The 26,945-nt window shown below is 55.3% G+C and overlaps 1 protein-coding gene and 1 long non-coding RNA gene across 4 annotated transcripts; one reads left to right on the top strand and one right to left on the bottom strand.

Moving 5' to 3' along the window:
- Positions 1-13,637: 13,637 nt before the first annotated feature.
- ACKR3 (atypical chemokine receptor 3) lies at positions 13,638-25,327 on the bottom strand. 3 transcript variants are annotated; one of them, XM_077869341.1, is made up of 3 exons: positions 25,220-25,315; positions 24,908-25,114; positions 13,638-15,608 (listed from the first exon to the last, which is right to left on the bottom strand). In XM_077869341.1, the coding sequence occupies exon 3, from the start codon at positions 15,580-15,582 to the stop codon at positions 14,494-14,496; it is 1,089 nt and encodes a 362-aa protein (XP_077725467.1). In that variant the 5' UTR covers positions 15,583-15,608; positions 24,908-25,114; positions 25,220-25,315; the 3' UTR covers positions 13,638-14,493. The 3 variants fall into 3 exon arrangements, with proteins under 3 accessions (XP_077725467.1, XP_077725466.1, XP_077725468.1); XM_077869340.1 differs by lacking the exon at positions 24,908-25,114 and having other exon boundaries at positions 25,220-25,327; XM_077869342.1 differs by lacking the exons at positions 24,908-25,114; positions 25,220-25,315 and adding an exon at positions 23,897-24,197.
- LOC144296276 (uncharacterized) lies at positions 22,285-24,089 on the top strand. Its single transcript, XR_013363443.1, has 3 exons — positions 22,285-22,426; positions 22,862-22,972; positions 23,808-24,089. It is a non-coding gene; the product is annotated as an uncharacterized LOC144296276 (long non-coding RNA).
- Positions 25,328-26,945: the final 1,618 nt, after the last annotated feature.

The following is a 26,945-nucleotide window of genomic DNA, read 5'->3' as shown; positions in this document are numbered from 1 at the left end:
ACACGTGAGTGAATAGCTCACCATAGAAATGACTGTTGAGGCAAAGCCAAGCTTTCTGATCAGAAAAGCAGCTAAAAGCTTGGCCTCCCTTCTCTATAAAGGATCTTCACCACGGCGTGCAGCCTCTGATTAGCCTTCCCTAAAAACGCTATCAAGTTTCAGAACTTTTGGGATTTTATACCAAAAACGAGCCACGTGGTTTGGGGGTTTCCGCCTACATCGCCTACCATATCTTTATGGCAGCGACCCAGCCTCTAAGAATAAGCTTTTCATCCATGTGGCGATCAATATTATTTTTATAAGTTGTCAGGAGAAAGAATGAATTGCCAGCTTAACAACCTCTGAGTAACCTTAGAAGACCGAATCTAGCTATCCGAGAGAAAGGAAGGGAAAAATGAACCTCCAAGTAGAAATTGATGAACTTGGCCTGGTTTTAAACCTACTTCTTCATCTGCCCTTCCTTTTGAGCAGAACCCCAAAGGCCCTATTAAACTATTTTCAAACGCTACTCCTGAATGGCAATCCTGTTTGGCCTTTGGATAACTTCCGACTTTGGCCAATTCTGTAAAATAAACGTGCATTTCATCAGGGTGCCTGCTCTTGGAAACGAAGAATCGAGGACTTATTTTCAAATCCACAGCTCAGAGGGAAGGGAGGAGAAACAGAATTCTTTTGTAAATTGGGTTTGGGTCTCTGGCAGTGCTGGCCTGGCTGTCTCAGAACGCCCCCTGGGTCCCTGACACAGTCTGCGGAGACCGAGTCCTTCTGGAGGCAGCCTAGGGGAGCGGCCCCAGAACCCGCCAGGGAGGGTAAATGCATGAGGCTTAGGTTCCGATTCAGGCCTCATGCATTTACCCTCCTCGTGCCAGCACCTTTATGCATGAAACAAGGGTGATAACAGCATCTCCCTCCAAAATCCAGATGGAGACCAAGTGATAGGCTTAGCCCAGCACTGAGCACCTGCACTGGATTCTCCTCCTCCCACCTGCTGCCAAGAGCTCAGACCTCAGACCGTGGTTGGGCTGCGTCCACTCCCCCGTCTCCAGTGGTGGCTCCCATGGCATTCACTGCCGAAGCCACCAAAACACCTAAGCTGGAGCAAAACTGCCAGGAACTCCTGCTTTTAAATGCTAAGGAAACAGTAGTTTTTTGGTTTTTTTTTTTTCAAGTATGTGGGCCTCATACTACCGTATAAGTCAAAACACATGGAGTTACTTCTTGTGCCTTTTGCACGGAGAAAAAAAAATCCATATATAGTTTGGTATCTTAGTGTCCAGGTCTCTGAGCAGGAAACCATTTGACACCATGGGAAGCCCACATCCGAGGCCGCCTCCTGCACAGATGAGCGTCTGTGGACTGCGATGCCCTATCTGCTCTCCCCTCCGAAGTAGCCACAGATGCACGTGCATGAGACCGTACCTTAATCCGTCCAAACCGATGGTGCTCCTGCCTCCGCTGTGACTGTTACCGCCGCGTCCCCTCTGCAGGCAATGTAACGGAGGGCAAGCTCGGAGTGCCGCCCATCGTCCACGTGTCGGTTCACCAGCTCCGCACTGAGCCAGGCTCGGAGCCGGGCCCTGGGCGAGCAGGGACGGTTCCCCATCCAGGGCCCTCACGTCTCGCTGGGGAGACAGGAAGTGAAGGTGGGCAGGATGAAGCACAAGGGAAGCCCAAGGGGGAAATAACGTCTGCTGACGGCACCTGCCCCATCGTGAGGGTGCACGTCTATCAGGCATCGTGCCATGAGTGTATACGCTGTCTCTGGTGTAATCCTCACAAGCCCATGAAGAAGAAACCTCCAGTCTCTACCTAGTAGAGTCAGAGAAACTGAAGCTCTGAGAGGTTATGTAACTTTTCTTGAAGTCACACAGAGGTTAAGTGGGGACTAAAACCCAGCTCTAGTAGAACAGAGTTGGGAGTTTTGACCATTCTTTGCTTTGTTTTTAAATATTTCACTTATTTCTTCATGAGAGACACACACAGAGAGGCAGAGACACAGGCAGAGGGAGACGCAGGCTCCATGCAGGGAGCCCGATGTGGGACTCGATCCCAGGACCCCGGGGTCATGCCCTGAACCAAAGGCAGATGCTCAACCACTGAGCCACTCAGGCGTCCCTTGACCGTTCTTCTACACGCCATCTGTTTCACCTATGACCTCTGCGTTGCCAGCCACACCTTCTTCTAGGTTGTCTGCTGTTCATAACCCCTGAGACACTTGATGGTAGAGGGTGGGAGGTAAAGGGAAATACCTATATGTGAAGTATTATCAGTCAACTCCTGAGCTTTCTCTACAAGGAAGTGCTTGGTGAGCTCAGCACGATTTGGCGCTCTGAACAACCCCGGAACTCAGTCTGAGGAGGAGATAGGGTCACTTATTAAACATAACCTATTCAACTCATTTGCAGATTCTTCTGTGCAGCCAAGCTTAACCGCGCGAGGTTAGTAAGGGTGGCACGGAGCCCTGCCCAGCCTGGCTCCCGCTCGCTGCGGGCTCCACCCAGCACAGGGGGCTTCCAGTTCAACGGGAATCACCACTCGCAGGAGCCCTGGTCCATGAGAGCCGGAGAGCCCCGAGTTTTGCAGGTCGCCCTGTCCTGCCTGGTGGTCACACCCATGCCGTTGGATTTGGCGGCCAGGCCCGCTGCTCAGGCTCCCCTCTGTGGAGAGGTTTGCGCAGCCTAATTGCCTTCCCGGGGACTAAGAGGCACTTTGTGGATCAGTTCTAATCCATGGCCTTGGGCTCTTCCTAAAGTAGTTCCGAGTGGGTCCACACACTTCTCAGATGTCTCCGATGACTTGATTTTTCCATGTGAGGTTGAGCACGTGATACGTTTCCCAGGTTGGGTGGAAACGTGCCACACGCGTTTGCCGGGATGCTGGGCAAGCCGTTCACGGAGGAGACCATTTCCTCCTGTTGCTTCCCAAAGGGAGAGCTGCTGATTTAGCCGTCCAGGCCAGAGCCTCTGCAGGACACGTCTTCCTGCCACTCAACAGCAGTGCTAGCCCCTCGGGTAAAATCAGCTCCCCCACAGCCGTGCCCAGCCCTTGAAAGGCAGGAAAGCTCTATCAAGGTCTCCGAGACGACATTCTGCAGGAGGCTCACCCACGGGGTGAGTCTGGGGACCGATGGATGTGCCAAGGCTGACTTCCCTCTCGTGCACCTCCGGGATGCTCACACTTACATCAAAACAAAGAAACAACTCAGCTCTTGGGCTCTGCGGCCCCTAAAAATCCTCTGTGGGCCTGTGAGTCCAAATCTAATCTGAAGGATGATCAGAATCACCTGGAAAATTTTAGAGTGTGCTTTGTAGGGTTCACCGTGGAGCTCCTAAAGCAAAACAGCCACGGGCGGACCCCAGGAGTCACTCCTGTTTCCAGCCCTCCCCAGTGGGCATCCCTGTTGCCAGGCTTGGAAACCCTGCCAGGTTCAATATTAGTGCTGCCGGCTAACCCAGCCAGAAATACATGTTCTGTAAAGAATGGGCTCCACACAGCCACCGAAGCTAAGAAGGTTTCTTTGCTCCAAGACTCCCCGAGCCTCGGACCCTCTCAGGGGCAGGTGAAGTTCCCACCAACGCAAGGCAGCACATCCTAAACCTGTCTGATCTGACCCCAGAAACCTCTTTCTCAAGGAACGCTCCAGGACTCTGGTGGGGCTGGGCACCCCTGGAGAAATGTCGCCAGGACACAAAGAAGCAGACATCCCCTTCATTCGTCATCCTCAGCATTAGTCCTGGAGCTCGTGCTGCCCGGAGCTGAACGCGGCTGAGACGCGTTACCCTGAAACCAATCCCGACGATCCTGCCGGCCGACCTCAACCAGGACACCTGCGCTTGCTGCATCTGTTTCTTCCCCGTGCAACAGAGCTGCCTGAACCCCACAGTCTCGCATCTGAGAAGGGGGAGTCTGTAACCTGTGAGCGTCCCGCCTGGACATCCATCCAGGTCTGGTTATGAGGCCGGTCGGTGACCAGGCGTAGCAGCGCGGACTGAGCAGCCCAGAGATGATGAACTGTTGAAGTCAGCCTCGAGGCAGGCCACCCGTGACCACACCTCATTACTCACTGGCCACTCGGGGCCTCCCTGGCTGGATTCCGCTCAGGCCACCGGGGCGTGCTTCCTTCCGCAGCACGCGTGTCACGCGCCGCCCCAGACCGCTGGGTGCCTTCTGTTAGCACCACTGCCTTTGGTCCCCATCAAGCAGGTGTGAGCTCCTGAGTCCCAACAAGGAGGTGTTTGGGGTCGCAGGGGTCTCCATGGGCAGCATTAGAAATAATGTGATGTTGGACCCGTGGTGTGACAAATACTGGAATTGACTCAGGAAAAAAAAAAAAAAAAAGCAGGCAAGAAAAATTTTGAGTGCAAAGAGGAGGGACGGGGAGTGAGAATCAGGGCTGCTCCCACACCCGCCCTGCCCTCGACAGGGGACTTGGTCAGTTCGAGGAAGGACTCAGGAATGAGGAGGAGACCACGCCAGCCACCGAGGGACAGTACACAGCTCGGCGGCCTTCGGAAAGGTGCCGACAGCACTGAAAAGCCATTCGAGGACAATGAGGCAGCCCAGCGCTCAGGATCGGGGAGGGGACACCACACCTGGGCCCACGGGGCCGTGGAGGAGGTGGGTTCCCCGAGCCAGCAGGTCAAGGCCACCCGGCAGGGGCAGCTCCGAGGCCCGGCACCACGCGTGCCAAGGAGGAGCACAGGACGGAGCCGCTGCAGAGCCGCTGACCGGAGCAGGGAGGGAGGACAGAGTGCCCTGGCTTCTCCCTCCTGCCCCCACTGTCCTGCTGGGGCCCCTCAGCGGCCCAGGGGGGGGCGGAAGCCAGCTACCGGGGGTCCCCGGAGTGCAGAGCACCAGGGCCAAGTCTGACGCTTGCAAGAGGGATGAGTTGGTTGGATAGAGACCAGGTAGGGGACCAACCAACCGATGAAACCGAGCTGAGGGCCCCCGTGGGAGGGTGACGGGTGGCGGCCGATACCCGGGGAAAGCAAACCCATCAGACGCTTGCCTGCCCTTCCCGTGGGACGCAGCAGGCCCTGACTTACCCCCCACGCCCCCGCCTTCAGTCAGGGTCCACTCAGGAGAAGAAATTTGAACAGAGGAAGTTTAATACAAAGGGTTGCCAACCATAGCAAGGCTTCACTGGCATATCTTCCAAAACCCTCCCTAGGGCGGCCGTGGAGAAAACTCAACCAAACGTAAATAGACACATACGTATCGTCTTTTACTTTCTATCTCCCAAGCCCATAATGAAATCCGACGTCCTGCAGAGAGAGAGAAACCAATAAGAAACAAATTTATTTATGCCACAAACCCCAGAAAGCCTTAGAAACTTGAGCTGCCGGGCGCCAGCAAAGAGGGCAGGACGCGCGCGGCCCAGTGGTGCGGCCTGCAAGAGCCAACTGTCGCACTTCCAGAACTTTTGTCCATCAGTCACTAAACACAGCCCTTATTAAAACTAAATCATATGAACTTCAAAATGAATGCACCGTACGAGAAGCAGAGGTAATAAGTACTCAGGACGCGCCACATCCCGACCCTTCTGTTCCGTGACCGACGGGACTGCGTCCACCCGCTGGAGGCGCCACGGACGGACCCTCCCTCCTCCACTCTGCCTTCAGCGACATCCCACGGGGAGCGGGACATCGGCCACGGTGGGAATATTTACCCCATGGGAACCAACAGATTCTAGACATCAGGACCTTTTTCTTTCCTCCCAGGAGCCAATTGTTCGACGTTTAGCCAAGACACCCCTGGGTGATGCTGAAAACATGGTGATCTTAGACACCCCTACTTCGAAGTCAGGAGACCACCCCTTCCCATCAAGAGGGAAAACTAGGTGCCTCCTGGGGAGACACTGAAGCGGGGTCTGGGCCCCAGGGCGGAGCAGCAGGTGGTGAGAGACAAAGGCTGAAGCTGGGGCAATTGAGCAAAAGTCATGATGGGGTTGGGGACACTCCCCCAGCCCGCTTCCCTACCCCCTTCTTCTGCTCCCCTTCTAGAATGCCACAGACCAGGGCTATGCCTCCCAGGCAGATGGGGCGGGGGGGGGGAGGGGGGGGCTCTGGGCGAGGAGGCCAGGCTGGGAGGAGAGCCCCGTGGGCTCTGACATTCAGGTGTCCTCCCGGCCACGTGGTTCTTCTGCGAGGTCGCTGCCACCAGGGCCCTCCTCGCCACACAGCGCGTCCCGTCGGGCCTCCAGCAGCTCCTGTGAACTGGGAACAGATCGCCAAAGACCTGTAGCTGTTTGAGGGAAAAACCTGGATGTGAAACATAGAAACCAAAACCTGCAAAAACCTGCAAACAGGGACATAGGAGGAGAAAGGTGTGGCCGGAGGAGCAGTGCACAAGCCCTGTGCACGCAGGGCTGGGCTGGGAACCAGGAGCCGGGCTGGCGCTGTGTACACCTGTCTGCCCACCTGGTGCGTGGGCAGGAGCATCCCTGCAGGGGGGCCGACTCGTGTCCCCTAAACAACACATCCACTCAGCTCGCGACCGGGGGCTTCCTTGAGAAGGATCTTCTCAGATATCATTAAGGGTCCTAAAGGCAATGACGGGGAGGGGGAGGGCCTGTAAGGACAGGGGGAGACCCAGAGATGCGGAGAAAGGAAGTCACGTGAAGCCAGAGGCCACAACTGGGGTCATGCAGCCCCAAGCCAGGGAAGGCCTGGAGGTGGAAGGCGTGACCGTCCCTCAGATCTGTCAGGAGCAACCGAGCCTGCCAACGCCTTGATTTCAGACTTCAGGCCCCCAGGAGTGTGAGACAATATGTTTCTGTGGTTGCAAGCCCCCCACTATGTGGCCCTTTGTTACAGCAGCCCTAGAAAACGGCCTTGCCATCAGCCCGCAGGAAGCCGTGTGCACCAGCCGCCTTGCCCGGGCTGTAGACGCGCTGAGCCGCGTTCAGATTCCAGATCACGGCGGGAGGGGCAGGCCGGGGGCCCCCACAAGCTCCTTCGGGCCCCGTTTCCTGTCTCTGAGAAGGGAATGCACACACGTGAGCATCCTCCCCAGCACCCACCTGGCTGGCCGGGGTGGGGCGCGGCGGCACACGGAGGTGTCCTCCCGTCTCTGCGAGGGGCCGGCGCACCGCAAGCGCTCAGGAAGTTCATTACACCCTGTGGGCTATGGACTGAGTGTTCCTGCCCCCTGTCCCGACAAAATTCATATGCTGAAGCCCTAAACCCCCACCCCCACTCCCAGTCTTGCTGTATTTGAAGACAGGACGTCCGAGGAAGTGACGAAGATGAAATGGAGTCATAGGGATGGAGCCCTGGTCCGCTGGGATCAGTGGCCTTGTTAAGAAGAGATGCCAAGGGCGTCTGGGTAGCTCAGCGGTTGAGCATCTCCCTTCAGCCTAGGGCGTGACCCCGGGGTCCTGAGATCGAGTCCTGCATCGGGCTCCCTGCATGGAGCCTGCAGTGTGTGTGTGTGTGTGTGTGTGTGTGTGTGTGTCTCATGAATAAATAAAATATTTTTTTTTTAAAAAAGAAGACATGCCAAGCACTTGGCCCCATCCCCGCAGTGTATACAAAGAAGGGGTCCCGTGAGCACCCAGCGAGAGAGCCGCTACCCATACACCAAGAGAAGCCTCACCATGCCAGCTCCCTGCTCTAGGGTTTCCAGCCTCCAGAACTGCGAGAAAATGAGTTGTTGTTTAAGCCCCCTCGGTATCTTGTCACAGCAGCTCCCCCGCCCCCGCCCCCTGTCGCCGTTGCCGTGGTTGTCAGTTCTCCCCATTGAGTGCCGAGCCCCAGGGAGGGAGCGGGAAGCAGGAGGGGAAGGGAAGACGCAGATGGAGGTGCTCTGGTCTCTGTCCTGCCTGAGGCATCGGGGCTGCGCCCTCACGTCCCCATGCTCCCTGGCTTCGGCCCTGTGACCTCCAGGACATTTCCAGTCCTCTTCACCGACCCGGAGCCCTCCATGCCCAGGACACCAGCTCAGGGGCGCAGGTCAGGTCTTTGGCAGGCCGGTGCACGGCCCAGGTAAGAAAGGAAGGGGCGGCTGGGAGCACTGCACGGGGGCTCCTCCTGCCACCCCGGGCAGGGCCCCGATTGCGGTTTGTAGGTAGCAGATGCTCGAACCCTCGGCCTAAAGACCGTACGTGAGATGGGGGGGAGAGAAGACCACGCAGACGCGGACTCTGAGCGGGCTGGGGGAGCTGGTGGGATGCTGGCACTTACGGCGTGGTCTCCGTCCCTCCGCAGCCACAGCAAGGACCTGTCGGGCCACCACGCGGGACAGCCAGCGGGGTCTGGCTCGCAGAGAACCGCCTGTTCCTTTTGGAAACGGGGCTCCCAAGGTACATTCTGGAGCTGCTGAGGGCGGAGTGCAGATTGCCCGAAGCCTCGCTGGCCGCTCCCCTGACTTGCTTGTCCTCAGGCCTCATTTTCTGTCCCCGGGACAGGGGTGGCCATTAAGGTGTCGAATTCCCGCTTGGAAATACGCTCCTATCACACAGTCGTGGGCGATGTCAGCACTCATGAACTTCTGGCCGCCCCTCAGATGCCTTCACCTCCCCGTAACACATGCCCTCTCAAGCGTGACGGCATCCCAGCGACATGCCGAGGCCTGCCGAGCCCCCCGGGGCTGCCTGCTGGAGCCTGGCCGTCCTCAGGCTGGGAGAGCAGGACCCCTTCTTCGGAAGCTCCCCCGGTTCCTTCTGTAAAGCATCACTCTCGGGGATCCCCGGGGCCTCGGCAGTTTGGCACCTGCCTTCGGCCCAGAGCGTGACCCTGGAGACCCGGGATCGAGTCCCACATCGGGCTCCCTGCACGGAGCCTGCTTCTCCCTCTGCCTGTGTCTCTGCCTCTCCCTCTGTGTCTCTCATGAATAAATAAATAAAATCTTTAAAAAAAAAAAAAAAAGGATCACTCTCTCCGGTGGGCGCTGTTTCCAGAACAAGACCACTGGATCCTTCTCACCGCGCCGCCCTCTAACGATCCCCCTCGACGTCTCATTGTCCACCTCTCCCCTTCCAGGCTGGGAGCGTATCAAAAGGAAACACAAAGCCCTGGCCATCTCTGACATTTTAAAGACAAGCACAGTGCCTGGCACACAGTGGGCCCTCGGTAGAGCCCGTCCGATCTGCGACTGAATGAACAAGCGCATGGATGGATGAATACATTAACGGGAACAAGTGTGGGATAAATTGCAGAGAAAGCCGTCCATCGGTTGCACAGCTGGGCCACTGACGACTTTTCATTTATACTTCAGGCTCCACACGAAATTCAAATTCTCATTACAGTACCGCATAAAACACAATCCGCACTTCCAACAACGACCCTGAGAAATGCGGCGGCGGCGGGAAAACCTTTAATGCGTTCTTCCTATTGATTACAGCTCTGCGAAAGGGAATGAAAAGATCAGCTTCAAACGCTTTCCTGTGAAAGGCTAAAAGGAAGCAAATCCAGCATGGTATAGCGAAGCCCGGGGCCCTTTCAGACATGCGGCGGCCACCGACACGTCGTGTTTGCGGCTCGCCCCATGACATGTTGCCGTGCCAACATACATTCTGAGTCACCCAAGCAGATTTAATGCCATTGCCACAATGACTCGCTCTTTGCTGTTTCTCCTAAAACTTGTTAAAGGGAAGATTCTGACCTACCTAGGAAATGATTTTAATCAGTTTAGTTCCGGAAATAACTATGGAAATTCAGATTTTTTGTTGTTGTTGTTGTTTTTATCTGTTCCATTCGGTTGCTTCGGAACATTATATTGTGACCAACCGCTGACGGTCACCACGTTTTCCCGAGAAATGACATGATTGGCAGCCGTTCTGAATCCCACATGGAAAGGTCTGAGTGAATAAGCATATGAAAAGCCAACCAAGAGGCAGCTTTTGAAAAAAATAAGAGAAACACCAAAATTGCCCATCGCTCTTCTCATCCCATACAGATGACCGTCCCCTCCTTCAGTAAGAGTCCTCCCCCGGGGCCACTTATCTCGGTCCTTGGGAAGCAGGGCCCTGGGAAATCCAGACGGAGGCCGTGTGTACGGCCACATGCAGCCACACGCAGGTGAACAGAGAGTCACCGGTGGCCGTCAGACAAGCCTGGAAAGACGAGAGTGCGCCAGAGATCTGATCACGGGCCTCCCCGGCTTAGGGTGGGGTTACATCCCAAGAAACTATAAAATCGTGGCAAATGCAAACTGCCTACAATATGTCAGTCGGTTTCCTATCACGCCTGACCCAAGCCGCTGTCATTCCGTATCAAGGGCTGTTGGTGTCGAGATTCGGGGCTGCCGGCGAGCCCTGCACATCTGTGCACCACCCAGGACGTAAGGGGCTTTTCCCTGGCAGTTCCCAGAGCAGGACAGGGGTGGGAAGTGCTTTATAACAGTGGCAGGTCTTCTCAAGCATTTAGTACCCCCACCCCCGGGGGACCATCACCCCAGATGGACTGAAATCTCAGGGCCATGCATCCACCCAGAGACGTCCCTACAGTTTAGGAGCAAAGCCCAAACCCCTAGGAGGAGACTGTGGGGACCCCCCTGCACTCATCAGCCCCTGCACTCAGCCCCATCTGGTGAACATTCACAGCTCCCCATGTGTCTGTCCACTGGGGATACTGGGCTTAGCGTGGATGGGGAGTCGCCTGGACCCCAGGGAGGGGAGGCCCAGGGAGACAGAACCACGTGCCTCCTAAATAGACCCCATCCTCAAGCAGCTGCCTCCTGGGGGGCGCTCCAGAAGCAGCCAGCCTGGCGATTTTCAACTTCTTGTTACCCAGTAAGAGATCTGAACGCAAGTGTCCGCCGGCTCTCGGGCCAGGTTGCCCTGAGTCTCCCGGGAGGGCTGAAGCCGTTATCCAGGGGACAGATTTATTCCTTGATGCCCCCAGGATTTTATGTGTGGTGTTTTCAGCTGCAGGTCCCAGGAGGCTGCTGATACCCTGGCGCACGTGGAAGGGGTTCACTAGCGACGCGAGCTGCCGTCTGCTCGGGCCCCCGGTGCAGGCCTGTTGCTGCCTTTGGAGCCCGGTCCGAGGGAGACGCTGGAGCCGAAGAGCCTTCCCCCGTCTCCAGGGAGGTGGGGGCTCCAGGTCGCTTCTCTCTCCACCCCACGTCCCATCCTCTCCTGCAGCCCAGCCACCCTTCCTGGGTCCAAACGCGTCGTGCGCTGAATTACTAACAACTTCACGACCGTCTCGCGGGGCTGGCATTTTCAGGGATCTCTCCCTCCGAAACGATGCCAAACGAATGAACCTCAAAAGGGAGAAATGTCAGCGTGAGGCTCTCTGGACTCTGAATTTGAGGAGACCCAGGGATCTTCTGCCCCAACCTTCCTCCCCCTAGAGCCCACCTCATACCCCAAACCTGGCACACAACTCCTCCCAACTCCACACCCACATCCACGTGGGTGGGACAGGATTTCTTTAATATTAACGGATCATCCGTTCCCCTTCCACGGAGTTTTGTGCCCCTTGACCTGCGCCTTCACCTTCCACCTGCAGTGCCGCAGTCCAGCGCCGTTGCTCGTGGGAAAGGTATGAGAGCCAGAGATCCAAGGAAGGAGGGCTTTGGGGTCCGGATTAACCGGGGTGATCTGGGGCAAGTCTTCAAGCCCCAGGCAGCACAAAGAAGGGGGTTGCTAGGAGCAGAGAGAGCTTAGTCACCGCAGCTTCCCTGGGATGGAGCTTGCACCGCAGAGACCCCACAGAGGTCGAGGGCACCACGTCCTGGGGTCTGTGGGCAGATGGGCAACCCCCACAAAGCAAAAGGTGGCTGCGTGGTAGGTCTAGAATCAGTTCAGCCTCTGCACGCCCTCCCTCCCTCCACCCCTCAGTGCAGGAGGGGGCAGCTGGGTGAGTCAGAAACCAGAAAGGGGCCAGGGCAGTCCACCATGGACCCGAGGACCCCACGACCCAACGTGAGGCTGGAAAACAATAGAAGGAGACTCTGCGATAGGGTGACACAGAGGAGCCCTATGGCCGTGCACATTTCTGAAGATGATGGCAGGGACAGACGGTGAGGGCCACCCCCGACTCTCCTCCCCACATCACCCCCTGCAGAGCTTGCCCAAAACCCCAAGGTGATTGGGCAATTGTGGGGAGCATCTCTGAATTGAGTCAGGGCCTCGAGATAGAAATCGAGTTGAATGACTTTCTCTATCACACCTACTGCACAGCTGAGCTTAGGGCTCGAATTTACTATGTGGTGAGTGTGTTTCCCTCTGAACTTAGACCCCCAGGAAGCTGGGAGCAAGCTGCAATCCCTTCCTATGGTCAGGAACACGTGTCTGGGGGCATGACTCACTGGTATCCTGCTCTCGCTCGTCCTGGCTCTTGGGATCCTCACCTGTGGTTGGGCTGCTGTCCCACTAACTACACTACTGTCATCCAACCGGAATCCTATTTGGAACAAGGCAAGGCGCACACGCACCTGAGAACACGTGTGTGCATCAAGCAGATATTTAGATATTTAATTTATAACCCTGGTTTCAAAAGTGTCAGCTACAAGCCCTTTGAGGAAATAGGAGCCCCTCCCACCACCACCGCAGCAGGCTTGGTCCGTGGGCTCTGGGGGGCTGCTGGGGGGGGGTAGCCCACCGCGAGTCTATGGGTGAGCCAACATGCACAGGGACTTTCCTATACAGTAGCAGCCCCCAAACCCACAGGGGAGAGTGGAGCTCCTGGCCGGGGTCCACCCTTGTGTTGGCAAATAGCTCTCCACCCGCATCAGTCCCATCGGAGGTGGAGATGCTAAGGGCAGCTTTGGGGAGCCGGGTCCTCCCCATCAGATCCCGCCCGGACGCACCTGCCCGCTAAGGTCTCCACCACTCTGTGGTCCCACAGAGGGTGAGTGAGGCCACAGCAGAATGGGCCATTCCCAAAGTGCTCTTTCCAGCCACTCATCAAGGGGGAATTACTTGGTAATGCCCAGGCTGCCGATTCGCTCACCCCATGGCCTCAAGAAGAGGGTCCCTGATTGGTTTTATCTTTTAAATGAAGAGTTTGTCCCGTATGCAGAAAGAGAAAGCAGGACTTATACCACAGGACCTTAGCAGGGGAGCATCAAGGGGCTGTGACATGTGGCCCTGGGAGACACGGGGTCACACACAACGACATGAGTCCTGAGCCCTGAAGGATTCCGAGCCAACAGCAGGTGAGAACCTCCCAGCACCAATGTGGTCTTGAAAGCCACACCTCCCAACCACCTCTTCCCTGCAAATACATTGCATGACATAAAAAAAAAAAAAAATTAAAAAAAATTTAAAAAAGCCAAATCCAGGAGGCCTGGGTGGCTCAGTGGTTGAGCATCTGCCTTCAGCCCAGGGCGTGATCCCAGGGTCCTGGGATCGAGTCCCACATCGGGCTCCCCACAGGGAGCCTGCTTCTCCTCTGCCTGTTTCTGCCTCTCTCTCTCTCTCTCTCTCTGCATCTCTCACAAATAGATAAAATTTTTTTTAAAAAAATTCAAAAATAAATAAATAAATAACCCAAACCCTCAATACATTCGAATGTTTTCCCCTTTATGTCATTTCCACAAGTGAACCCCTGGGGTTTTGCCGTTATGGTGGCGCCCTTCTCTTATACATATTAGGACAACCCGTCGTGCCGTATATATTTGTACTGTTATTACCACACATGCCACCTAAATGCCAAACATGCTTCTAACACTGAGACGCAGATGCCTTTTTTAGGAAAAACAAATCTTTATTAAAAAAAAAAAAAGAAAAATAACTTACAAATTGAGAGAACTCTCCGAAATAAGACTGTTCAAAACTTTGTGCGCGGCGCTGCAGCCTGGAGAGGTTCCGCTTCGTTTCGCATTTTTAATGTAACTTTACGATACAATTAATATCACAAACTGCTTTACAGCGTCCTTCTTGTCCCATATCCCATGCAGGTAGCAAAGCACCACACAGATATAAAACTATCGTAAATAAAACATTTCAGCCCAGACCAGCATATATTTATATATTTATATATTTATATTTATATATATATATATATATATAAAATTTCAAAACAGCTAACAATTAATGTCATCCTTAGTCAAAACTGAAATCAAACTAGTCTTAAAACTACAACGCTCTGAATATATGTCAGCGTATGTATATGTATCGTATGTGACAGCGCCCATACGATTTTTATAAAATATATTTAAACTTTCAAGTACATTTATAAGGTACGCCGATAATGAGAAAATAAAGTCTTAAAACTTAAATACAAGTCACCAAGTAAAACCTCCAGGGAACACAGAAAGTCCTATTTTACAGAAGTGCAGGCGAGCCCGCCGCGCAACCGGCTTGGACGAGTAAGTAGTAGGGTCACGCAGCACGGCCCACGCCGTCAGGACGCACGGCCCCGTGACAGCCACCCCGGCAGCCGGACAAAGAGGAGAAGGGCCCACGGTGGCACCTGCTTCCCCACTTCACGTGACTCAGGCCTCAAGCCCCAAGGCGCCTTGCTTGAACTCTTGGAGACGATGCAACCCAGCGCCGTGTAGGAAGCGCGCACGCTTGTCCCCGAGGCCCCGCGGGGCCCGTCACTTGGCGTTTTGCTCCAAGGCGGAGTACTCCGTCTCCGACACCCTGGAGGCATCGATGAGCTTGGTGAGACCCGTCTTGGCCGAGTACTTAAAGATGAAGGCCTTCATCAGCTCGTATCTGTAGTTACGGTTGATGAAGCTGTAGAGCACGGGGTTGACGCAGCAGTGCACCAGAGACAGGCACTGCGTGACGTGCAGAGCCGTGAAGAGGAAGTTCTCCAGCTGGCAGGTGAAGGGGATGTAGTGAAGGATGGAGAAGATGTCCAGGAGCACCACCACGTGGTAGGGGAGCCAGCACACGAGGAAGACCACCACGTAGGAGAAGATGATCTTTCGGCTGCTCTGCTTCTCCTGGTCGCTGGACGCGGAGATGGCGCGGGCCAGCAGGCAGTAGAAGACGGCGATGACGCAGAAGGGGATGGCGAAGCCCAGGACCACCGAGACCAGCTCCATGCTGATGAGCCACTCCTTGACGCTGTGCTCGGGGTAGAAGGAGCGGCAGTAGGTCTCGTTGTTGGACGCCGACGTGACGGTCTTCAGGTAGTAGGTGTCGGGCAGGGACACGCAGAAGGCCAGCAGCCACACCAGGACGCAGACGGCGCGGCGAACCACCTTCTTCCTGCGGCTTGACGTGCTGGCGAAGTAGGTGATGGAGAGGTAGCGGTCCACGCTCATGCACGTGAGGAAGAAGATGCTGCCGAACAGGTTGATGGAGAAGATGAGGTGCGTGATCTTGCACGTGAGCTCCCCCATGGGCCACTGGTTATGCTGCACGAGGCTGACCACCCAGACGGGGATGGTGACGACCACCCACAGGTCGGCGATGGCCAGGTTGAGGATGTAGCAGTGCGTGTCGTAGCCGGTGGTCTTGGCCTGGATGTTCACCCAGACCACCACGGAGTTGGCGATCATGCCGATCACGAAGATGAAGATGTAAATGAAGGACAGCGTGTACAGCAGCACGCTTTTGTTGGGCATGTTGGGGCACAGCACGGTGTCCACGACGATGCAGTCGCTGCTGTTGCACGGCCAGCTCATGTCGGAGAAGTTGCCTGGCTCGGCGTAGTCGAAGAGGTGCAGATCCATGGTGCTGCGGGCAGCCGGCGAACGGCCTAGGCGGAAATGAAACAGAAAGGACGGAATGGAAAAGGGGGTTCACCGGGGAACACGGCAGGCGCCCTTGCAGCGCTCCACAGGCTCAGCCGCTCTGCTTCGCTCGTGGCGTCTTCCACCCAAAGGAGAAAAGGAAGCAGCAGGACAATGACAGGACACACGCCCAGCATCCAAGCCCCTGTGGCACCCGAGTGAGAGGGGGACCGCCCTCTCTATCTTCTTATGGCTGTGTTCTCAAGACCTCACCAGCCCGGCTGTGCCCGCAGCGTGAGATCAGCCCGGACCAGGGGCAGGGGGGGACGTCTGACAGCCACAGCGACGCTGACGCCCCGCTCATTCTCAGCAGGGGACACTGGAGCCACCTTCCCCATACCCCAGAGAACGGCAGCAGCGACCATCTGTTCCTGGCACTGCTCTGGCCCCGGTGTCCTGCTCTGGTGTCTTAACGAGAGGGCTTCAGATTCCAAGGGTGCATCCAAAATGTGACTCAGTGCTTTTTTACCTTCCTGCAAAACGTGCATGTAAACCCGGGTCGAACAGGCCACCTTCAGTTCGCCATCACGAAGACCACGTGAGACGTGAGACGCGGTCAGCCCTGCAGCCTGGCTGCCGCCGCACGGCCCCCCGCCCCCCGGAACCCGGAGACCCTGGGTTTGCCGTGGGATTTTCAACTAAGGGCAACCAACCAGCTGTCTGGCACTGTGGGCCACTGCCTCGTGTCTCCTTCTTTCATTAACCCAACTGCTTCAACAGCAGCTTGTGCCAAGACCCAGGGCACAAAAATCGCCACCTGCTGCAGTTCTGGAGGGGCAGACAATTGTCTCCACTGTCTTTCCTGCTGACCTGACGTGAGGCCAACACTCTGAACTGTCACCATTTTGATATTAACAGAGAAATCAGCTCCGAAGTACCCCTGTGCCTAGAAATGATCATTTCTCCCCAAATGCACCAGCTAGGAGAGCTTCCAGGGGCTGTCTTCTACTGCTACTCCAGCCACTGGAGGGCCCCGAAACCCCTCCAGGACACGGCCCTGGGTGGGCAGCCCACTGTGCGACCACGGGAACAAGGACGCCCTGCGGAGAGCGACCTCGCAGAGGAATGCGGTTGTCCTTCCTTCTCACATGTCACAGGTAATAACTGACCCCAAGTCGAGCTTCTGCGCCAAGTTCATTTAACGTGGATTCCAGGTCACACAGAACTCCCTGGAGGATGGGCCACACGGGTCCACGGGTCAGCGCCCAGGTGGCTACGCTAACGGTATGAGGACACACAGCCGGGAAAACCAGCCACCCCGAGACCGGACCTTCCTGGGTGGGAATCCTGACTCTTTCCTCACCGGCGTTGAACCTGAGACTCGCTAACCTGCCTTTGGCTGCATCCTTGAGACACCGGCACCATCTCCCAGAGGCGCCCAAGAACCGAAGGGTCCAAACTGGAATCTAGCACACAGCAGGTGCCCTGTCGCTCCCTCCCACCCCACCCCCATCCCTTTGGCAAAAAAGCACAGCCCCCCTTAATTCTTGCTCCACGTTTGAAGCCAAGTCTCACTGCCTAAGTAATACACGTCCCCGCCCGGAGGGAGACGGAGGGGTGTGCGGAGACGGGCAGTCTGATACGTTGGCCTTCAGGATAAATGCACAGGAGCCCTGACGAGTGAGACGCTCCCTGGTCTCCCAGGACCGGCTCCTGAGCCTCGAAACTCACAGCAGGTGACCTAATCCTAAATCTCAGGTAGCAGGTAGCGGACATCACCTGCAGGCTTCTTCTGGGCAGTTCTCCTCTGGGGGTTGAAAGTGGCCACTGGTCCCTCTCCCGGGGGGAACCTCACCAGGTCCCCGTGGCCCCGCTGCTGAGGGGAGGAGGCTGGGCCTCCCCGGAGGTGCCGGCAGCGGCTGGGCCCAGAGAGCACCCCACCAGGAGGAGCCCATGCCCTGTGACCACTGCCTTGTGCAAGACCAGACACACCAGCAGAGGAGGGCACCCAGGAAGACTCAGCATGACCACGTTTAGGACAAAGGAAACTGTCACGTTATGAGACTTCGGACCGCCTCGTCCTAAGTGGCAGCTTGAAGAGCCCCAAAGCCCATGGGTCCAAGGGGCAGCAGAGGACACCCTCGAGGATCCACGGCTCCCTGACCCCCTGGACTGGCCTCAGGGTGGGCAGCCAGCCCCGGCCCGTGCTCTGAAGCTACTCCTGCCACCTCGCTCCTGCCCGGCCACTAACCTGCCCGCAGCTGGCCCTCCCCTCTCCATCCCACGAAGCCCCCAGCCCCAGAAGAGAACAAAGCAAGGATTTCAGCTCCGCTCTCCTATATATGGCTCAATGTGGCGACTCCCTTAATCCCCCCATTTCCTTAACATGAAACACATCTGCAGCATGGGCTGCTTTATAAAGCACTTTGGCCTCATGACCTCACCTGACCCCACAGTCCCTGTAGAGCAGAGGGGCTGTGCTGGAGGGCACAGCCGGGCAGAGCGGGGCCCGGGCCAGGCAGGGCCCCTCCCCAGCCCCATAAGGCCGGGGCAGACACAGCCACAGAGCCGTCACGGGGCCGGAGAGGAAGGAATGCCCTGTTAGCCTGACGGGGTCCAAGCACCCCCAGCTCTTTGCTCACCACGAGGAGACAGGGAGTGAGCTCGGGCCTCCTGTGCCGCTCAGCGGAAGGCACCGGGCACTGTCCAGTGTGGACAGCCGGACCCCTGCAGGGCCAGGATTGTATGAGAAGTTACATGCCTCTCACACCCCACCCTTTTGGAAATTACTAGGTCAAGATGTCCAGATCGGGGCGCCTGGGGGGCTCAGCGGCTGAGCATCTGCCTTCGGCTCAGGGTGTGACCCCGGGGTCCCGGGATCGAGTCCCCCATCGGGCTCCCTGCATGGAGCCTGCTTCTCCCTCTGCCTGTGTCTCTGCCTCTCTCTCTGTGTGTCATGAATAAATAAATAAAATCTTCCAAAAAAAGTAGAATCAAGTTGTCCAGACCGACCCTCTGGAGCTGCCAACCGCTCCAACCATGGTGCAGGGAGGGCTCAGGGCCCATCCTTGGTTTCCTCCTCTGCCCTCTGGGCGATGGAAACCTGAATAGTGATCACTGGGCCTCTGGCTCCCCTCCCTCCCGGGGCCACAGTGGGGCTCTTCCAGCCAGGGCCGAAGGGGAGGGCAGAGGCTTCGGGGCTCCCGGCTGGAGCGGGCAAGCCTGCTGGCCCAGCGGTGGGTGATCTTCCACCACCCATCAGCCCGGGGGCTGAGGGCCGAGGCCGGGGCCCTGGCCACCGCCTCCCCCAGGGAGGACCCCCGGCACCCCTCCCAGGGCGGGGCGGCTTTCGTGGCCAAGAGGAGGAGGGAGACAGAGAGGAGCTGAAACAAAGCACAGTCTTCAGAGGCCCTGCAAATCCAGACAGAGGATTTGGATTTGGGAAACCGAACTCACAACAGCTTAGCCCCCTGCCCCGTCATTTCAGTATTTTTCATGCATTTGGTTTTGGAAACAATCAAAGGCCGTTTCCAGAGAAGATAAGGTTTGACAAAGACAACCTCATCTTATGTCCCATGTGGTCTGCAGCAAAGGCCCGTGGGCTCGAACCAGGGTCCAGGAGGGCTGGGGCCGTCCCCTTGGTGCAGTCCCGCCGATGGTGTGCGGCCGCCCCCGGAGAAAGGACCTTCCTAATCTGCTGGCCGAGATCTTAACAAGTGGCCCTCTCACAGCCACGGATAGGGCAAGCTACGGAGTGTCTACCCAGGCCCCCCTGGTTTCCACAGGCTGGTGACAAAACCCGAGGGTGGAGGGGTGAGGGGGCGGCCGGCGAGCGACAGCCCAGAGCGCCCAGCACCGGAGGCCCAGCTGCCCTCCAGCGAACGCAGGACACAGCCGGCGGACCGCACTCCCAGGGAGTCCAAGCCGGCTGAAGACCACCCCGACCTGGGGACACCCCTCAACCCAGCCGCTCCGGTCCCCTCTCTGCTGGAGGAAAGCCCCAACTCCACCCCGCCTGCCTGGGGCCAGAGCTTGTAGATTCTACTCTATAAACTTCTGTATTATTTATTTGACATCAAGAATGAGGGAGATTTTAGATTTTGGAGGGAGGGTTCACAGAACAGTAACGGATCCAGTTCCATCATCCTAGGGCGCTGGGCACCCCCATCTCCCCTGCATGCCCTGAGCCCCGCCGACTGCTCCTCTCGCCAGGGCTCCCGGTCTCTCGACTCCCCGTCCCGCACCCGGACCCTGGGAGCATCGCCAGGACCACGGCCTACGCCTGGGGTCCGCACAGGGCCTCAGCCACCCTCCCGTTCCCGGGGGCAGAGGGGCTCCTTGTGGTCACTTGGAGGACCTTTCCGGGAGATGTGCCTCTCATTTCTCAGGTGCGTGTGCATCCGCCAAGGATCCCTGAGAGCGACTGGAGTGCAGCACGTGGTGTGAGATTTCGCTGCCTCCCAACGGTGGCCTGAGCTCACCGGGGGCTGGGGGTCAAGCCAGAATTAGAAGGCCCCGAGGTCAGTCTGCACGGGGGGCAGTCGGCCTGCAGTAAACCGCCCGGCCCAGGGACAGGCCCTCCGTGACAGAGACTGCCAAGCAGTCAGGCCTCTGGCTGGCCCACACCGTAACTGCCTTCGGCATGTTTGCAAATCCCCATCGCAGACAGGAAGATTATTCTGCACCAGCCCCTTAGCTGCTCCTACACCAATCAACGCATCCTGTTTCTCCCCCTGGTCCCCTACCCAGGCCACACAGCTCTATTATGTGTCACTGCTCCCCCACAGCTGAGACCCAAAACACCAGCGCCTGAGTCCTGCTGCACAGGACCACCGCAGTGGTCTGGGGGCTGCGACCTCCTGCCTCCCTGGGTCCCCTGAGTCCTGCACCCCCAGCCAGCATGGTGCTCGGCGGGGCGCTAATAAAGGACAGTGGAGTGCAAAAACAAAACAAAACAAAACAAACAAACAAAAAAACCACACTCCATGTTCTTCCTGCCCAAGCCCTGCACCCCTACGATGTCTTCATCTTTGCATGAAGCCAGCACAATACAGGGGTTCAGGGTGTCCACAGTCAAGAAGTCAATAGTGATCATCAGGCTGCACCAAGCCCAGTGGTCTGAGGCCATCACTGGAACAGGAGTCCAGAAGAGACTCTTCCGAACTCCCCCTCATCGAACTGAGACAAAGATCACCCTTTTCATGCCCCAAATGTCTGTGGAGCCTCCCATGAGGGGAGCACTGCTCTGGAGGCCAAAGAGCAGAACCGCCATGCACCATCCTCAAGGACTCACCAGCCAACTGAGAAGGGCAGGAAGGCAGCAGGGCGGTGGTGGGTGCCCCTGGAGCAGGAGGGTGAGGAATTCCCACTCACGTGGTTTATGGGGGTCATCAGGGAGGAATGCAGGGGTGAGATGATCAATGATAGAGACCATGGAGAGGGTCACCGGACGAGGCTGAGGCCAAGCTCCCCACAAAGGAAAGGTAGCAGGTGACAAGAGTCAGGGGCAGGGGTACAGGGAGTGAGGGAGTCAGGCTGGGCCTGCCCACACAGAGCCGCAAAGGTTTTGAGCAAAGGAGCAGCTTATGGCAAAAAAAAAGGCTCTTGAGGGTGTAGGGGGACACAAACCTGGTAGAAGGCATGCAGTGGGGGCCTCTGGCGGCAGGGTGCAAACAGGCCTCAGGAACGTGCTTGCTCCCAGTCCCCACTGGTGCAGATAAGATTACATGGGACCAGGCGACCAGGACTGGGTACCAGGTCGCACAGTGAGGGGCCTCCTGGGCCTTGGGGCTCCTTAGGACCTCTCCTACAGGTGACCTTTCTTATTGGCCTTCTGTGGTTTGGGACCTGTGTCCTCCCGGGATGGAATTTCCCGGAGCAGTTCACTGTTGTTCAAACTGGATCACCTTGCTTAGCCTCCCGCCTCTGCACACCTGCACACTGAGGCCAGGCCAGGAGAAGAGAGCCGCGTATCTCGGTTTGTGGCTAACAACGGCCCTCCTCACTTCCCCAACTTTTCCAGACTTCACCCAGTGGCAGCCATGCTCTGGCCTCTTTGCCAGTCTAGTTGGCATGCAGTTCAGGTCACGAGAACTCACACCACATCTAAAAAAATCATTAGGCAATTGCCCATCACTGGGGTCAGGGTTTTATTTGTTTGCTTTTTGGTTTTTTGGGGTTGTTTTTGTTTTTGTTTTTACAGATGCTGCATTAAATCTATGGGCAAGTCCAGAAAAGCTTCAGCCCTGGCAGGCTCCCTGCAGCCATCTGCTAGGGCTGACAGCAGACTGGGGAATGGTCTGTCCTCCAGTGCCAAGCAAACAGAATGTGTCTTGACTGCACATTCAGTTGCAGACTACGAATTATTTCACACAAGCAAGGAATGGCTCTAAATCATTAGAAAACTCCAAAAAATAATAATAATAATAAAGAGAGGAAAAGAGGGGAAAAAAACTCCCTACCCTGAGTCATATATAGGTCACTTATCCCTGGAGTCCTCAACCTACTTCCTGTTAACACATGGGGTGGGACATCCTCGCCCGCTTTTAAATATTTGGGGGAGAAAAGGAACCCCACATCCAGAAACCCGATCTGGTCTATTGTGCTCAGCTGCCCACAGGGAAGCAGTGCTGTGCCCAGAAGGGCAGATCCAAAGATCCACGTCACAAAGGCTGCCGTCTGGGTTGGCCGGGTGTAACCAGAACCCCAGTTCCCACCCAGCTCAGGACCTGGACGAGGCAGTGGGAGGTCAGCCAGGCTCTCGGCCAGACACAATAGAGTTCCCAGGAGAAGGCTACTCAATCTTGGACTCTTCTAATAAAACTCGGGGAAGAGCCCCACAAAGGTATTTGTTACAATTAGAAAATGTGAAGATGCTGGCTATCTGGCTGACACAGCCCCCCCACCCCCACCCAGGGTCCTCCATGCTGCCCACTGCTCCTCTAGCTGTCCCTTAGCCACCCGGGTGACTCCCAGTCCCTCCACCCTTCAAGCACTAGGAACAAAACAGAGTCGGCTCCAAACCTACCTGTGGCTCAGCAAAATGTTCACAATAAAAATATTTACTCCCCTCCTCACTTTCATCAGGAAAGCATCTACTTTTTTCTCCAATTCTAAATCACTAGATTCTTCGGTTAAAAAAACAAACAAACATCAAATATTCCCTGTAGAAAACCATCAAATACAGACTCAGATAATTCTCCTATTTTTCCTTTTCTTCTCTCCCTCCCTCCCTCTCTTTCTTTTTTTTTTTTTTCTTGTTTGTTTTTACTCTTAATAGAAACTGTGTGTCCCAGGACTACAATTTTCTGGACTTGAACAGCACTTTCCGTGACCTGGCCTTGAGTTTCTCTCTAAACTCTACCTACGTGCGTGTAACTAGACTAGAAAGGTGCTCTAAGACCGTTCTTCTTCCTAAAAGTAAAGCTAAGTTCAAACCCTGTACATTTTAGTTCCAAAATCCGTTTGCGCCCTGCAAAACCACCGAAAAAAATCTAAAGTCCTGAAATCCTGAAGGTTTTTCTCCCCCTCAGTTTACTCTTAGGGTTTCTAGAGTGACCGTCTGCCGGTCTCAGGTTTGAGTAACTCCAGCCAGCTCCCTCACGCCTCCCTGAAAACAGAAGCCCCTCTGCCTAGATGAGCACACAAAAAGCCACTGTTCCTGATTAAGTAGGTTTTTTTGTTTGGATTTTTTTTTTTTTCACCCAGAAAGCCTATACTTTGCCTGTTCTGGGTCTGATTAGAAACCATAATACCTTCTCAATTCTCCCAGGACTTGCTGTTAATAAGGGGAAAACTCACCTCCAAAGTCCTGACTCAGTTAAGCACCAGCATGTTGCCTTGGCTATACTCTCTGGAACTTTTTTCAAACTATGATTGCAATGCATGCCACTTTTTAAAATTGGACAGGCAGCAAAATGCAGGCATTTCTCAATTTTCTTTTGCTCTATCACCCCCGCCCTTACCCACCACCACCCCCATCCCCAAGAGGCTGGGGCATCCAGCTCAGCAATTGTGCACACATTCAAGTGTTTATTGCACAGATTGGGGGGGAAAAAGAGCAAATTGTTTCCAAGCTAGAGCTCCCATGTGCAACTTTGCTTTAGAGAAAGGCTTTGCATCTGGGGAAGCTCGTGCGCTGATGGGAGGAAGGACAGGCAGTTTATCCATTTAAAATCTATAGAAAGTTAAGCACAGACCCCAGCAGCCTCCACTTTCTTTTCTAGGCAAGCCTATTTGATCTCCGCATTTTTGCTGGAATAAATAAAAGGACACAAAAGCAGCATCTGCGTTTAAAAAGAAAAGAAAAAGTTACCACATTGAGACTTTGCAGAATGAAGTTTCAGGGGATGTCAGCGCACCAAATACCCCTCCAAGAGCTGTAAACCATGTCAGGGGCCCCTCCTGCACTTCTGGAAAACCTAATGATCCCGTCGTGAGCAAGTGAATTGAGAGAAAGAAAAAGAAAGAAAAGCAAGCAAGGAAGGAAGGAAGGAAGGAAGGAAGGAAGGAAGGAAGGAAAAAAGAAGGAAAGAAAGAAAGAAAGAAAGAAAGAAAGAAAGAAAGAAAGAAAGAAAGAAAGAAAGAAAGAAAGAAAGAAAGAAAGAAAGAAAGAAAGAAAGAAAGAAAGAAAGAAAGAAAGGAAGAAAGAAAGAAAGAAAAAGAGGAAGAGAGACAGAAAAGGAGGAGGGAGCCCCAGAGGGAGCCAGCCAGTCTGACTTTTACAACTTCTCATTCTCTCTGGAAGTTACAAGTCTTGGCTAACCACCCACCCCTGACCTCACTCCAAAGTTCTCGCTGTCAGTCACCCCTCCAGTCTTTCTGCATGCTAACGAAATCCAACAAAAGTCAGGTTTTACCTGAAGGGTATATTTAAATTACAAAAATCCTAGACTTGTGCCTGTGCCTTTTTCCCCCCCTAACTGCCAGTTGCACTTACCTTCCGAGAGCACAATAAATATTCAAATCAGATTAGCCAGGAAGCCATCCAAGACCCAAGACCGAGCTGCCTTTAACACTCACCCTTAGAGCTTCCAGGCTCCCAGGAGCTGGTGCTCCCTCCCGCCCCAGAGCCCTGGATTCAAATACATTCTGGAATCACAAAGATTCACAGCACCCTTTAGGGGGGGCTTCCCTTAAGGATGCCCCCTCAAGCAAGCGTAGCCCGTCCTTCAATGACACTTGTACTGGCCAGTCCATCTGTTTCCCCTCACCCCAAGGACCCACGCGTGGAAGAGGCAAGCAGTGAGTGGTGCCAGGCGTGCCTGATGCCAGCTCCGGGCCAGCAGGATGGACGGTGCGCATTCCTGCTGAGTCCTGCACTTACCCGAGCTGAAAGGCGCACGGCTCTGGGTGCCTAAAGCCAACACACTGCACGAGCGCTGGTTCCACGCGTGACTTAAGGCCACCGGGCCTCTTGCTTTCCGCAGCAGAGCGCGGTGGCCCCGGCTTTGCAAGGCGCTTTGCAGCGCGCAGCGCCGTGCTCTGGGGAAGCAGACCTGCAGCCACCAGCGCAGCGACTCAGGAGTCCGGGCTGGGGGGATGGGGGGGGGGGGACCACTTAGCTCCAGGCTGGAAGCCCTGACCTCCGTGCACCCCCCCTCGGTGCAGGCCGGGCTGCGGGGAGCAGTCGCCTTACCTCGCGGCGGGGCTCGGGCTCGGGGCTCCCTGCGCGCTGGCGGCGGCCTCGGCTCCCCGCCTCGGGGCTGAGCGGTTTGCAGCACTGAGCTCCCGGCGGCCGCCCCGCGTTATATACACCGCAGGCAGGCGCCTCTAGGTGGCAGCTTTGTAACCCGCATCTGCTCCCTCCCTCCCCGCCCTCCCCCCTTGCACACGTGCATACACACACACACACAAGCATGCATGCACGCGCGCACACACCCACGCACCTCTCTGTAAACCCCGATCTGTCCTCCCCCCCCCCCAGCTCTGCACCCTCACAAAGCGCCCTTGGGGGAAACCCCAGCCGCCCTTGGCTCAGCAAAGGTCTGATGAAGCCCCAAGGTCCGGCCCCCACGGGGGAACATGTGTCAGCAGAAGAAAATCTGCAGAGAAACCCTAGCGCTTTGCAAAATCATCAAATATTTATCTGGTCCCAGGTATATCTTTAATAATCCCATTACCACCCAGAGTCCCTTTGAATGCCTCTTAGCTCCAGGGAAGACTTTGTTCCCAAGACAAATTGCTCTGACCTTCTGAACTTCGGTGTTGATTTATTTGGCCTGGGTTTTTCTTTGTCAATTCCTCCAAAACAGAAGTAACTGTTTTGTTTTTTTTTGTTTTTTGTTTTTTTGTGGGTTTTTTTTTTTTTTTTTTTTTTTTTTTGGTATGAGTGATGGATCGGCACCATGTTATGTACTCCGACGGGGGTGGGGGAACACCTTTGGAAACATATTTTTATTATTATTATTATTATTATTATTATTATTATTATATTTTCTTTTATTTTTTGGAAACGGATCTTAAGATTTTATTTGAATACTTTTTTTGTAAAGGATTTCAGGTCCAAAGTCCTTGAAAATCTAAATGATGCAGTGTTCTCAAGTGCCTGCCCAGTGCTAGGTGCACTTGAGAGGTATCATAAATGCCTTTTGATACGGTCCTTTTTTTTTCTTTGAGATGAGTTTAGCAAATGTTTTTATTTTTATTATTATTATAATTACTATTATTATTATTATTACTGAGATCTACATTCTTATCAAGAAGTATGTACCTAAAAGTTCTGCCCACTGTGCAATTCAACCTAAGAATGTGTTTTCACCTCGAACACCCTATTTAGAAAAAAATCGACCCATAAAACAACGGATGTGAACTTTCACTTTTAAAACCGTGCTCCCTGAGCTTTCTCCCCTAGGGTGACCTGAGTGCACCGTTTGGGCTCTGGGCTGTTTTCTGCCTCTAGTGGGGTTTGGATGGGGCGCATATGCCTGGAGGCACCCGCATGGGCCCACTTTCTCCCCAGCTCAAACTTTTTGAGATTCTTTTTATACTTCTTGCTAAAAATAACAGCAGACAGCCAAATGCCAAGCCTGGAGGACTGCGGAGGTCAAACTCCCCTGCAGGCTGCAAGGCCCGGGTGTGGAGAAAGCCCTTAACAAAAGAAATACTCTGCTGAGATCAAAGCTTCCCATTTTTCTCCTGCGGCGGGACACCAAAGGCGAGCTCGGGGCGCGCACCTGCTGCCCCGGGGCTCGCGGAGGGAGGGGGCCCCGCGCCCTGCCCTGCCCTGCCCTGCGCCCCGGTCCCCGGGCACCCAAACCCCACCTCCGGGCGCGCGGGGCGTGCGCTGCGGGCAGCGGGTGCGCACGCCCAGGACCTAGGGCGGACCGACTGCAAGAGGCTTTTCCATGACTTTCCCGTCCCGG

Source organism: Canis aureus, chromosome 24, assembly GCF_053574225.1.
Source record: "Canis aureus isolate CA01 chromosome 24, VMU_Caureus_v.1.0, whole genome shotgun sequence".
In the NCBI taxonomy this organism is placed as follows: Eukaryota; Metazoa; Chordata; class Mammalia; order Carnivora; family Canidae; genus Canis; species Canis aureus.
The sequence above is the reverse complement of the archived record's forward strand: the minus strand, read 5'-3'. Positions and strand labels throughout refer to the sequence as shown.